The sequence below is a fragment of the Lepidothrix coronata genome, unplaced genomic scaffold (assembly GCF_001604755.1).
Source record: "Lepidothrix coronata isolate B3197 unplaced genomic scaffold, Lepidothrix_coronata-1.0 Scaffold62, whole genome shotgun sequence".
NCBI lineage: Eukaryota > Metazoa > Chordata > Aves > Passeriformes > Pipridae > Lepidothrix > Lepidothrix coronata.
In genome coordinates this window covers 1,826,772-1,841,196 of record NW_016690242.1, presented here as the reverse complement: position 1 = coordinate 1,841,196, position 14,425 = coordinate 1,826,772, and the positions used below count along the sequence as shown (strand labels likewise).

Sequence of the window (14,425 nt, the reverse complement as noted above, 5' to 3'; positions counted from 1 at the left end):
TGTGGGCATTTGGATTGCAGTTCAGTGCAAGTCTTTCTAAGGCTGGTTTTTTTTCAACTGAAAAGCCCACCCTGAGGGCTAAGACTGAAAAATTACCTTCTCATGGCTGCATGCTCTTGTTATCTCTCTTGTGCCAGCACTTGTGCTGTTACAGCTAAACAAGAAGTTAGGGAAATTATCCCACTGAAAAGTCACAAGGAAAGAGGAGAAAAACCAGAAGGGAGCACACAAAGGCAGAATCGCTCTATGTAAATCCCCAAGATAATCAATTAGTGTACTGAATTCCAGGCTGACATTTTTTGGGATTTGGGAAAGCTGCCCTGGTATGTGAGACGGACAACTGCATATTTTCTTGTAACTATCAAGTCTTTAAGCTGGTTTTGCTCAGCATCCACTTTAAACAGTCATGAGACAGTATTTTCTCTTGCTGAAATGCCTATTCAAGTGGTTCTTGATTTGCCCCACTCATATTTGTAAGTTCCCTGTTCTCTTAGCTGTGCTGGTGTATATGCCAGAAAAGCCATGGTATAAAGATAAAAATTAGTCAGCCTAAATAAAACAATTACATATTACCACTCTTTAAAACTTTTTTTTCTTTTAAGCCTAAACATTGCTATGATCCAGCTGACAATGTAACCATCCAAACAGTTCTACTTGTATAACCAAAGGAGTGGTAAACTGTAATTGTAGCAGGAAACTGCTGCAGTCTTTTAAAGTGTTTCTGCCAAGAGAGAAAATATCATTTCCAACTATCTTCTTACAGCAATATGGAAATATTCAGAGAAATTAAAATGAGTTAATTACATTTGCTATTTCAATGTAAATTCAAGTATATTAAACCTCATCTCAAAATGTCTCATCTAGGAATAAACAATCTAATTAAGCTTGTTTATATTTGAATTTATCCAAGAAAATTAGTAAAGAAATTAATTGAACAGTACAAAAGCTTTCTTACTTTCAAGTAAAAGTGACCATTAGTGGCATTTTTCATGGGAACAGTTGATGTGATCTAAGTCTACTCACATCTAAATCTAAATGAATTTTCTTTCAAGCATCATTAGGTCCTAGGTGCACTAAGCTAGTAAAAGGCCAGGCCATGCTCTTTTTGAGGGAAGTAGCCATAGAGAAATCAACTGTCCTTTAATTTAAACAGAATTACTTTGTAATATTTACTGAATGATATTATCTATGTATACTTATTTAGAATTTTAGGTAATTAAAATCTGATTATGGGTGGGGAGGGAACTTTTACTCAGAATCTTTCTGGTCAAATTATTCTTATTGAATCATAGTCATGTGTAAGGCATAACAGAATTCAAGCAAATTTGTGTCAGTGAATTGTCTCTCTCAATAATTGACTTGGAAACAACACCACCTGTTATTACCTGTTTTTCGTACCAGTTCTGGTATGCAGTAGCTTCAGGCATCAAGTTATAAAACAAGAAAGGAAAGGCACTGTTTTGAAGTCCTGCACTACTCAGCTGATTTTTGGTAACATTCAACTAGTCTCAGTCTGGGAAGATCCACGAGAACAGTTTCCCTTCTCTATCTCACAGATTTTCTCCTTTTCAGAATTTCTCCTGCCCTCATTTTTGAGAGAAAAAGTCATCTTAAGAAATAAAAAAAATAAAAAGTGTTTGGTTAAGGGAAACTGTTTCCCAGCTTACTGGCCCCACTGTATCTTCTTCAGACTTACAGCCTGCAACCCTCTCAAGACAGTCCACATAATCAAGTATATGAATAAAATTTCTGATTAATTTTGACAATGTATTTATGTTCTCTGAGCTTAACTTGAAAGTTATAAAGAGCTGTGCTAAAATCAAATTGTTTACAAAGTACAGACAGTGCTTACTGAAATACTTTGCAGACTTTTGTCACAATGCAACTGCTACAAATATAAATGTGTAAAATACTTCAGATTTAGAGTATCCTCTGACCTCTTTTTTGTCTAAAGCGGCATACTCAGCTTCAATGCTTTCAGCTTCAGGATCACGTGAAAATACCATTCGAGACTCCAGGTTAAGAGCCAGCTCTTTGTGGTGCTGTTTCTCTGCACAGTCACATGGGGTATCTTTATTTTCATTTTCTGCAAACAAATCTCCACCATGTTTTACTAGAAGCTGAAAAGTAAAATGGCAAAGTAAACAGTTATTCATTAGCAACTCTAATAACAGCCTAAAGAAAAGGCAAGCCAGTTAAGAAGAGAACAAAAAATATGAAGAAGAAAAACAGAGACACAAATATAGTAACAATGGTCTTTGGAAAAGATTCTCAATAGTTATTAAATAAATTACTGCTTGATTTTATGCATAATTAGACCTATATCCACCATAATTCCAAAGAACCACAAAATCTCAAAAGTATATTACCAGGCAATGCTGTACAATGTCTCTCTGAGGTTTTAAAGACTAAAATACTGTTATACTGATATGGTCAGTGCTCCATAGAAAATGAGAGGCCTGAGGCCCCCAAGCACCTGGCAAGATGAAACACTTTTAAATATTCTTTCTACATGGGTATAACTCCACCATTTGTCCCAGCGGTGGTACACTGGTAGTGACAGAAAATGGGAGGTTCCTTGGGTAGGAAGGATAATAGGGTACCAATTCACAGGGGGAACAAAATACTGCCGGTAGTACCTTGGTTTTGAGGTGAGAAAAGTGAAATGAAATAATGCTAATGGCAGTAATTCTAATATGGTCTAGTATTGGGCCATTTTACCAAACTTGTCCCTTGACAGTAACCCCCCCAAAATGCAGTCTCTCGCTAATAAACACTAATTGTTCTGCTCTCATTAACTTGCCAGCCTTGTCTCTTGCTATAAACTGATCTGACAACATATGCACAGATTTTAAAGGCCAAAGTGGACCATTTTGCCTATTTATTATTATCTATTATTTGTTTATTATTATTTCTTATACTGTGATAGAGTGGAATGCATCTGCATAAAATCAAATGTATTCAGCATGAAAGTTACTTTTTTCTATTCAGTAGTTTGGGGTAAAGCACATTAACTTTGCCCAAACTATCATTAGCAATGGGTTCCACACAGCTGTTCTGCTCAGAGGAGAAGTCGAACATATGTGAATGGAGCAGTATCAAGACTGCACATTTGACTATCAACTCCAAACAAATCAACTAGTAGGTGGTTCATCTGCAAGGATCTATATTTGGGTTTTCCTTTTCTTATTTGGATGTGGTGGGGATAGGGGAAGATACAGGACTGAGGTATTCCTGCAAAGTTACAGGAAAGGAGGGAGATGATGAAAAAGGAATGCTGTTCTGAAGTGAGAGTAACCACCACAAAAACTGGGAGAAAGGTGGTCCTGGGGTTCTCTACTGGAGAGACGAAGGACAACTTGAGGATTAGGCAATTCAGTTGATGTTAACCATCAAAGAACCACTCATTAACAATTTCCAAAATATACTTAGAATCATCACTCTTGCAGAAGCAGTAAAAAGACAAATAATCCACTGCCTACTTTAAAAAAAAGTGGTACTAAATAAAAGTCAAGTGGAAAAAAATTCTAGAAACATCAGAAGAATCTTTCAAGATGGTGTTACAGGACAGAACTGTACAGGTAATAAGAAGCTGAAGATGTCTCCAGATAAAGAATATGTGAAGAACATAGCCTGGGAAAGGTAAATGTAAAATCACAGTAAAGAAGGATCTGACTGTTTTTTGAGCAGTATACCAAGTGCATAACAACTCAGAATAAATAATTTTAAAACATCACCCAGAAAATCTGTCAACATGTTTGTAAAGTTGTTTGCTGGACAAAGTGCAAAAGCAATCTCAAATAACATAAAAGCAGAAAAGTGGTATGAAATGTTGGAGTCCAGGTTCTCTCTGGATATACAACATATACTTTATGAAGGACACAAAAGTAAGTCTTTCAAACTGAAGTCTCAGCACAAGAGGTTCTAGAAAAATCAGTAAAGCAAACAGTAATACAGATAGCCAGCATCAGATGGTACTTATATTCATGAGTCCTAATAAAACTTAAATATGAAATTTCTTAACTGTTTATTATAATATGCAACATATTGCCTAAATCTGTCACAGTACAAGATTAGAAGGTAGGAAAAGTAGCCCCAATACTAAAAATACCTCCAGAGAAAGTCAGGAAAATACAGGGAGAGCATAATTTTTTACTGCAGAGACCAGTAAGTCCAAGGGGTTCTGGGACCTGACTGTTTAAGGTATGAAGTAGTTATCTAGAAAAGGAGGTGGATAAAGAGGTGATGTAAATTTTGCTGAAATCAAGTTAATGAGTGAAGTGTAGTCTCAATAAACATGAAGTTATGCACAGAAGAAAAAGAATGTAAATTTTAAATATAAATGCTGAACTCTGAGTCAATTGTTGCCATTGAAAAAACAAATCTTGATGTTAAAATAGAGGGACTTATGAAGATGTTAGCTGTTTTTGAAAATGTTAGATGTCTGTTCTTCAAATTAAATTACCAGCACATTTAAATACTAGTTCTCATTACTTGATACAGTTTAAAAATAAATAAACCTTCAAAAGTCATTCCCAATTACTCACTGCTATCCACTACTTTCATAAACATTAATTTTTAATTTGTGAAAAGGTAATTAAGTATGTTAACACAGATATATGGCATACTCTAAAAAAGTTGGGCACTGTAAATTAAAGACATGAAACCTGTTCTTGAAACATGGAGAGCATTTCTCAGTCTCAGTACAGTGCAAAATAAAAAGAGTTCTGATTTTCTCTAAGGCAGTTTTCATGTCTCTTTACACATACAGGTATGCCTATGCCTACTTTAAAGCTTTTTCTCCACTGTTACAGTCTTGTAATTAATTTCAACTTTTATAAGCCTACAGGAGTCTTCTTAATGTTGAGGACTTTGTGTTATGAAGTTCATATATATATAATACATTTCTTTAATTGTTTTCTACAGTGTATGTTTTGGGCTGTTTATCTCTGCAGTTTTTCCAATTAATGAAAAATAGAATTAAAAAGTTAATTCAATATACTATATGAGATTCTGCCCAAAGCAGCTTTGTGAAACACTGCATGTTGTTTACTAATAACCAGATATATAAACTTATAATTATATATGAACTTTTACCTCGACACAGGTTTTCATCCCTGAGGCAGCAGCATAGTGCAAAGGTGTATTTTTTTTGTTATCAACAGCATCAATGGCTGCTCGTTCATATTGTCCTTCATCCAGCTTTGCTCCCTTCCACTTCAGGATCATTTGCAGACAATCTGCTCTTCTGCAGTCATCTTCTGAGGGTCGTGCCAGGCGAGGATGAAGAGCTCCTTCTGAGATCATGATCTGAGGTCCCATACACAGTAAGTGCATAGATGTCTCATTGTGCACATTCCGTTTATTTGGGTTACCATCTCTAACAAAAAGGAAAGTTCTGCAAGGGGGGGAAAGAATAAAAGAAAAATAATTAGCACACAATGCCATTCATTTTCCTGAAGTGGGAAGAGTCTATTATGACAGCTCTCTTTTTCTTGCAAAGATTCTGATTAGCCATGTTAGTGATGAACGTTCTTTAACAGATAATTACTACTGGACAGCACTCCTCCATTTCTCTTAGGAGCCGAGAGCCAAGATCAAGATGAATTATTGAAATATCACTAAGTATCATATATAATTTGTCAGTGTGTGAGATAAATTTTAATTGGCAAAGTTTATTCTACAATTCTGTGTTGTATTGTGATAAATGTTATTAAGTCACAAGATTGATGAAGAAGATAATTTATTTCTTCTGCTCTGTGTCCTGAATAGTAGTACATTTGGTAGTTTGCAAATAGATGAATGAGCAATTTCTTAAAAATTCATTCTCCTTTCCTGTATCTTTAGTCAGATGTCAATGCAGAACTTACTACTTTTTAAAATAATTTAAATACTTTTCCTGCCAGCTCTGCACACATTGAGGAAAGACTACTTTCTCACTCTAGAATATATGGAAGTGCAACATAATGCAAATCCTCCCCTATGCAGATGACGGAGGTTGGCAAGAATTTAAGTCTCCTCCTGAATGCTTTAGAGGCAAAGTGGACAATAAACTATACCAGCAAAAAGGATCTGCTTAGGAATAAAAGGGAAACAGGCTGATTCTTAGAATCACAGTTTTGAATCCTAACAGCTCCTGAGACAAAGCAGCTCCCTGCTGCTTCTTGCCAGCAAGGATTTTCAGAAGTTACAATCCAGATCTGAAATGGAAGAACTGAAACAAATCATACAAGCCCTGTGAACCCAAACTTGCTTTAGCCTTTTGATGTACACTAAAATAATATTTTTTTCTTAAGGGAGAGTGAATGTTAGGAAATGGCAGAGAGGAAAGACCACCTCTTTGAAGCACTGGGGTCAGAGAGACAGCAATGGTGAAAGAATTCCATGCGAGGGGAGAAAGGACAGTTAGTTCCCAGAGAGGTAATATCAGGGTAAATCAGAAGCATGGCACGTACGTTCAAGAAGTCACTGCAGAAATGCTTGCACTGTTCCCATAAACCACCCCCCACATAAAACCTGCAGAAGTCACTGTATGTCTCCTCTCCAGGCTGTTCCCTGACTCCAAATAGTTTACAAATATGAAAAAAACAGTTATTCTGGAATCCTCATTATATCAGCGCAGGGAACCAGCTTCTACCCTCCCTGACCTCATCCCTAAGACCGACTAAAAACAGTTTCAAACACTTTCAGGCAGCTCAGTCACCTGAAAGAAGGTGCTGCCTAAATAAAAAAATCAGACAATATTGCTCTTGGTGAACAGTGGTGAGCAGAAGAACTTGGTAACCAAACTGACAAAAGAAAATGTTATTTACCTCAGTTACTGCCTTATGCTATGGTTACAAGTCTAAATGTCATCTCCTCTTTCTGTTGTCCCTGAACACATCCCACCGGGCACCACATGGTACACTTTTCTCTCAGAGTTTGTCAATGCTTTGTTCAGGACAAAGAATAATCCTAGAACTATTTTATTAATAAAGGAAGAAGCTGTACAGGGTGGATGTGGAATTTCCCTTTTGGAAATTATTGAAAGCAGTCTGGACAAGTATTTCAGTAGGAAAAATTAGGCACAGATGGTTTGGTCCTGCGACAGAAGGATGCCTTGATGGATGTTTCTCAGTCAGAATTCTGTCCTTTCTTCCTCCTGAAAATCTCTGAGCAGTTTGAATTCATAAGGAAGCTTATTGTCAAAACACTGTTTTCTTTTAAATAAGTGGCAACAAAGTATTCAGAGGAAAAGATAAAAACAAAACAGTCTCCTCTACGTTGCCCTATTTTGGCAGCAAAATTGTTCCTTAGAGAAATCTCTCTTTCATTCCATGATAGCTGACATGATAGATCCATTTGTTAGGAAATATGAATATGCCAAACTTGAGATTAAAGATCTTGTCAAAAAAATTTACAGCATATTTTGTTTGCTTGGGGGTTTTTTGTTTGTTTTCAGAGGAAAGGGATTTAGTAACAGGCAAAATGCTTCAGAGTCAATTACATGAAATGGTAAGATAACCAGTATCAAACACTATCTAAAATCAATTTGCTGGTTTGAATTAGCTTTTCATAGTATGAAACTAGAGACAGAAAGAAAGGAGGGGAAGGAAGGTGGGAAAGATGGAGATAGAAGGAGGGAAATGGGTGGGAGGGAGAAAAGAATGGGGGGAGGAAGGGAGAAAAAGGTAACTCAGTGGAGGACAAGGAGATGTATTCTATAGAGGCACTTGGATATGATCAGCTCTTCAGTGCAAGGTGAAGTCAAGCCAGTGTTGAAAAGCCCAGGTGAATCCATGACTTCAAGTTCAGAGAAGATGACTAGTATCCAAAAAAGGGTAAATTTTACATCCACAAATTCATTATTCAACAAGACTCCATTTTTAACAGTGGTATTTGGTGCATAAGACTTCCACAGATCAGTTCTGTAGACTCCTGCAATTTGGCTCACAACTTCAGAGGTATAAGAAGCTAAATTTTGCCTGGAAATGTACTGATAGAGTGAAAATATGCATTGCCTATGGGAAATATCACTTAACTGCAAGGCAGCCAGACTTTACTCTAGTTGCAGCTTCCAGATTTTGCTTCAAGCTGTAGCTCTTTGCAGAATCCAAACTTGAGGTGACAAAAGCATGAAAAAAGTGCTGAAGAAGTGACAAAAAGGAAAGGGCTGTAACATTTACACCTACCACTATCTGCATTTGCAGAAAAGCAGCAAGAGACTCAAGATCGCAAGGCTGTGAACTTGAATAATAAACAACTGGGACATGCCCTCAGTTGGGAAACTAACATCAACACAACCATTTCTTCAGGTTTTAATAACATTTTTAATGGTTGGGGGCACAAAAAACACCACATTTACAGTCTCTTTGTCTCTCTAAACAAATGCCATATACATTATAGCTATATATAGACATACATCATTGGAACTAGGTGATTTTTAAGGTTCCTTTCAACTCAAACCATTCTGTGATTCAGTGCTATATATATATGCACATAAAACCATACGAAAATGTACCTATGTGTGGAAAAATAGAACCAAAATAAAAACTAGTGTAAAATGAGATTATAAAGGTAGTTCTGACAGCTGGAGACTAAAGCATGTCTGAATGAACAAAAACAGTGAAATGTACCGATTTTTGAATGCAAAGCACTTATGTATACCATACAAACTACACAGAAAATTACACTGTTGCTTTAAGCAAGACAAGTAAGGTACTAGAAAAAGGTGAGCTGCAGCAATAATGCAAAATGATCTGCACAGGGTTCCCTTTCACAACATCCCCTCTGCTGCTTGGGTTGGATAGACCTTTAAGTACAGCTTGCTAAAGAAAATTACACTGCAAACTCCAGTGAAGGTATAAACCCAAAGCTCATAGCCTTAAGAGAAGTATGAGAATTAAGAAAAGTATTTTAAGAGCATTAAAAGAAGTATAGGTAAGCGGTGAGTTATAACAACAAACAGAAAAGCCAAGTCCTGTTACCCAATAATTTAAAACTCATATGCAATGAATTAATTCATACAATTATCAAATATTCAGCTTCCAACACAGTAGGACAATATTAATGCATTAAACATTGAATAATGCTGATTATTTCACTAACTCAAAGTACTTTTCTCCCAAATGTAGTATAACAAAACAACCACAGTACTAGCAAGCATTTGAAGAAATCTTTTTAGTCATTACTGGTTTAAATCATTTTGTGAAGAGTATATTATTTACCTGATGTTGAAAGCCACATCGAGTAAACATAATTATTGATATTTTTATTTGTTACATAGTGCTAGAAAATTATTTATTAGTACTTAAAGTTTCTTCTCTGTTTCACTGAGATTCTTAAGTCTTTCTTACAGCCTAGGAATCTCCTGCATCAGTAAAAACCTGGACAGGAGAGAATGACTATTCCTACTGTAAAACAAAGACTATGAAAGAAAACCCACATATTACTATCCTGATTTTTTGTAAGCCTTAATTTAGTTGGCCCCTTGCCTAAGAACTGTTATTAACACTACCAAAATTCCCACAAACACTAGGAGTATCCTGTTGTAGTAAGGTGCAAGTTTATACCAGTGATAATTTGGACTAAGAGCAAAGGAAGCATCCAGGAGGCTGTCAATGATACTGTCACCACTGCTGATGGAAGTCTGTGAAGAGTTAATTTTCCTTCTGAAATTTGAAATCTTCACAGACATTCCAAGGTCCCTTATGTCGAGTAATCCACTCCGGCCTCCAATACTGTATTTTTCTTAAATAGAAATGCCTCCATTTGTTCCCATTCATATGACTCCTACCAAGTATGGTACATCTGCCCAAATAGGTCAAATAATTTCCTACTACTCAATTTCTGCAGATTTTCAGAGAAAACCACCAATCTGAGAAGCAAGTCCAAACTATGGTAACATATGAATCACATCTTTTACTCAGAGAAATCTCAGGTTTAAATGGAAATCTTTTGACTCTCTCAACATGTGCTCTTCTGGGCCAATTTCACTTACGGACTTGACGTAACGTTCCATTCAAAAATATTACCTAGAATGCAAGCACTGTCTTCACTCTCTCCTATACTGGCTCTAAAAAGCCTTACCATCTTTTTCACTGTATTGCTATAATTTCACCTATGGTTTCTCCAAATAGCTCATTTCCAAAAGACTATTAAAGTAATTAAAAGTAGGTCAGCATCCACATCCGAGTTCCATTTCTGGACTGTTTCATGTCAACGTAGTAGCCCATCAGCTAAAATACACCTAAGAAAGGTCTTATACAAATATGCATCAATAAAGAACTTTGTATTCTCTTTACTAAAGAGATGCAAACGGGTTGAAAAGTTTCTCTGGTTTAGTGGATTTGTGTCAGCAAATATGATTAAGTATGACCTTCTGTACAGAGATAGCAATCTTTGGCTTTGTACAACACAAAAAAGCAAGAGGCACAATGTGCAGGAGTGACAAGGAGATACAACTGAATTGTGGAGCACAGATCCAGAGATAGTGTACACCAAAAGTAAGGAACACAAAACTTGGCTCATCCTTACATTTGTTTTACCATGGGCTAAAAAAAAAAACATGCTTTATATACAGTTCCTATGTCTGTTAGGATGAACAGCAGCATTAAACATAGAATTAAACAATCCCTGATGCAAAAAAGTATCAATAACATCTGTAAGTTACTTGCAACCAGAAATCTACTGATTTATTTATGAGCTACTTGAGTTTGGCCTTCCCCTGGACAGTCATAATACTGTTTCCAGGATCCCATGCCACTTCTGGATTTTATTTCAATATTCTGAGTGAGATTTCAAAAGAAATAGAGCTGAGTGCCAAATTACAACTGGCTTCCACTGGACCTGGCTGCTTACCAGCAGCTTTTGTGACAGCCCTCTGTAAAGTAAAATCCATGTGATTTACATCTCTGTCTCTGGTCCTTTCTTATATACATTTCTTTACAGCTAGAACCAATTCTTGAACATGGGTGTCAGCCTTCCAGCCTTCTCTCTAAATCCCATTTTTTTCCGAAAAGACCATCCATGCTGAATTCTCTTCTCACATAACTGTGAGACTATTATTTTTAAACTGGTCTCAAAAAAATGTCAGATGAAATAATAAACACGGAACTGCTAATGAGTGCATTCATCTTCACCTTTTAAACACACAGATTTCTATTTCTGACTGGGACCACTATCTAAGTATCAGCTTGTAAATTACTTGGCAGCGTATGACATCTAGTGTTGATATTATTTATACAGCAATAATTATGAAATTCCACAGCAAATACTAACAAGCTTTGCATCACTTCTATTTCTTAAAAGCTATGAATGTTACAGAAATTATCTCATCTTCCTCTATCTCTCCCTCCCGTAAAATTGTTTCAATTTGTATGTTGCTTGATCTTTAATGACACTAATTTTTATTTTCCTTAAACGTCTCAATGACATAACTTTATTATGTTAAATTGAAAAAAATTTGCAAATTTAAATAATCAAATCATCCACAGTCTGAATTTTGACAAAAAGGAAAACTGGGTCAATATACAATGTCACTGAATATTCTGCTTGGATTTTGCATTTAGGTATAAAAGTTAATGAGTTATTTCTGATGAATTTACTTCTGTTTATCAGAAACTGCAAGTCTCTCAGTCATTATTCCAGTAACTACTGAGCCAACAAATCTCTGTGGTAAGGAAGCCACGTGTGACTCTAACCCTAGGGTGAAGTTAAGCCATTTGACACAATGATTCAGCAGTTACCAATCGACCCGATAGAGTCACAAACTCTACCTGGCAACAAAATTAGTTTAAATAAAGATTTGGTCATCTCAGCTGTGAAGGACCAAAGCTGTACTCCAGTAGAACCCAAATAAAATTTTACTTTGCCCATGGTAAAATGTTCACAAAGGCTCTACTAAGGAGAACAGACAACACAGAATAAGCAATCTTTAATAGTGTACTGCACTAATCTATCGCATCTCACCACCACTAACAAAGCAATTTTATTTGCAGTGTCTGATTTCCACAAGGAGAGAAAAATAAGAACAATTTCCTAACAGTGCAGAAACACCTTGCAGCAAGAAGAGGCAATAACTCAACATACTCAACAGTAGCAGCTGTAACTGGAGAGGAAGGCTGTGTGTTGTGAGCAACAAATTCCACAGGCATCACATATCTTCAACCTACTAAGGTTAAAATAACCAGAAATCAGATAGAAAAAAGGCCAGTTTTAAGACCTGAAAACATAGCAGCTGACAGGATGAGCTTTGCTTGTTGGTCAGACTATTAGGATAAAGTCTAGCCACTGTTTTGTATTTTGTGAGGAAGTCACGAGGAGCACCAGGGAAGATACCTTGGGAAGCTATACACACCTAGTCAGGGAGAACAGCTTTTAAGTGAGATTTTGAGCCTTCAGGAAAAACCCCAAGGAAGTCAGTCAAGTAAGGGTCTGAGTTTTTCAACCCGCCTTACTGTACTTTAGAAGACAGTGCCCAAGTGGGTGGCAGCCTTTGAGAAACCTAGCAAATGCTACTGCTGCTATTCCCTGTCTGTAGCTGCTCCTCCAAGTGCCCCCTCTGCTTTCTGTCTTTGGCAGTTTTCTCCAGTGGGGATTCAGTCACAGTAAGAACTTGCTCAGTTTTAAAGGCTTCTTAATTTTATTGTCTCTCACTATATCACAAGCAGGATCTCCCACAAGTAGCATTCATGTCTCATATTGTAAAACTGCCAAAGAGTTCAATTTACAGCTTTGCAGGTGCTTACTATTTGATTTTACACATTTAGTATAATGTAGGATAAGATTCATCTTTGCAGCTCTGGCAACCTATAGTGCAGACAACTGTGGCTGATCTAGTTCTCTTAAATTCCCTTTAAAATCAATGGGAAGAAACAGGCACTTCTGGCACACGAGTAATTTAAAATATTTTATGGTCAACTTCGCAATACGTGAATTGTGCTGTTGCCTTCACTAATCATTCTGACTAGATTATTACCTAGGCCCACACTGACTATAAAGGGGGCCTAGCATGAATATTTCCAATGCACACATACATACCAATATATTTTAAATATTTATCTGTGTAATTGTTGATAATTAAAAAGAAGCTTGCTTTTTGTTGTTCAAAGTGAATAATCTAGAGATTGACATTCTAATAAACTATTCAGATAAAATATTAAAATGCATCATAAATTTTAAGTTATTGAAACAGGACAGAATTATTTTGTTATGTGGGAGAAAGGGAATATAGTTAGGTAGCTATCTTTTATACTAAATTCAGAAGTCAAAACTTTTAAAAACTACCTTTAGGAAAGAAGTTTAGTCAACTATTATGCCTTCATAATCTTTTTTTCCCAAATGAGCTTTAAAATTGCCTGGAGAACACCAAGAAAATTTAGTCATTCAAAGAGTTACCATGAAGAACAAAAAAAAAGACTCAAAGACTCCTTCAGGTTTTCTGAACAACCTACTGAAAACATCCCTACATTTCATAAAAATTTCCTTACCCTGGAATCCTGTTGTTTTGGTTAATAGCTCCATATTTTTCCCATTTGTCCTTATTAGACAAAGAGCTTCTAATAACCTTACTATTTTTCTTTTGCTCACATTTATATCAGAAGTACAGTTACGGAAAGTAATTTAAAAGGGAACATCAGACTTACTGGCAAAGCGTTGAATAGATGTTCAGAAATTTGATAAAGAAAGAATATGATTTGCAGCACCTTTCTGAAGATTTTAGCACGAATGATTTAGGTCAATTTGGATCTCAAAGTTTAAATATTTGCAGAACTTCTGCCAGTCAAAACAGTGAAGTAGCCTCTTTTTGATTTCCATCTCCAGAAAAAACAATATCTGAAATTTAGAGCAGCTTCAGCCTTATCTGAAAATAAGCAACCATGGGACCTCTCTAAAGCCAGATGATCTGCAAAGAAGTTAACAGGGTTTTCTCCAGTACTTCTCCTTAACATATATTTTTGCAGCACAAAAATCTTCTAATATCCTCTCAACTTCAAAGAAATCTTGTTCTGAAAAATAATCTACACACATGTCCCTCCAATTCATCCAAAACTAGTTTTCAACTCGACTGTAAAAAGAATAAAAGCCAACAAAACCTGGCACGGGAAGAGACAGTCCCGAATGTGCTGTGACAAATGCAACATTCCCTCTGATGTCAACAAGTTTTCTGGCAAATTCACCCTATATAACATATTGGTAATCTAAATACACTTTTTTTCATTGCATTACAATTGCTTAGATCAGTCATTTCTGAAACCTCTTAAACAGCCAGAAAAGGACTGTAGCTGAAATTCCAAGAGATGTATATTTATTTAAGTTTTTATAAAACATATAAATATATAATATATAAAATATCAGCCTAGAGGAAACCACATTATTTTGATGTTCTGTCACACTACTTAAGGGAAAAATACTTCCCAAATTACAGCAATGAAACAAGAAATAC

At 36.1% G+C, this 14,425-nt stretch overlaps 1 protein-coding gene across 6 annotated transcripts in view; it reads right to left on the bottom strand.

Annotated features, from left to right (window-relative positions):
* The window catches only part of ANKIB1 (ankyrin repeat and IBR domain containing 1), an 83,431-nt gene that overhangs the window by 32,708 nt on the left and 36,298 nt on the right, over window positions 1-14,425 (bottom strand). For all 6 annotated transcript variants that reach the window (XM_017817711.1, XM_017817712.1, XM_017817708.1 and 3 more), the window contains exons 3-4: window positions 5,098-5,398; window positions 1,938-2,120 (exon numbers count right to left, since the gene is read on the bottom strand). In XM_017817711.1, coding sequence (XP_017673200.1) covers window positions 1,938-2,120; window positions 5,098-5,398 — 484 coding nt within the window. The remainder of the gene's footprint in view (window positions 1-1,937; window positions 2,121-5,097; window positions 5,399-14,425) is intronic.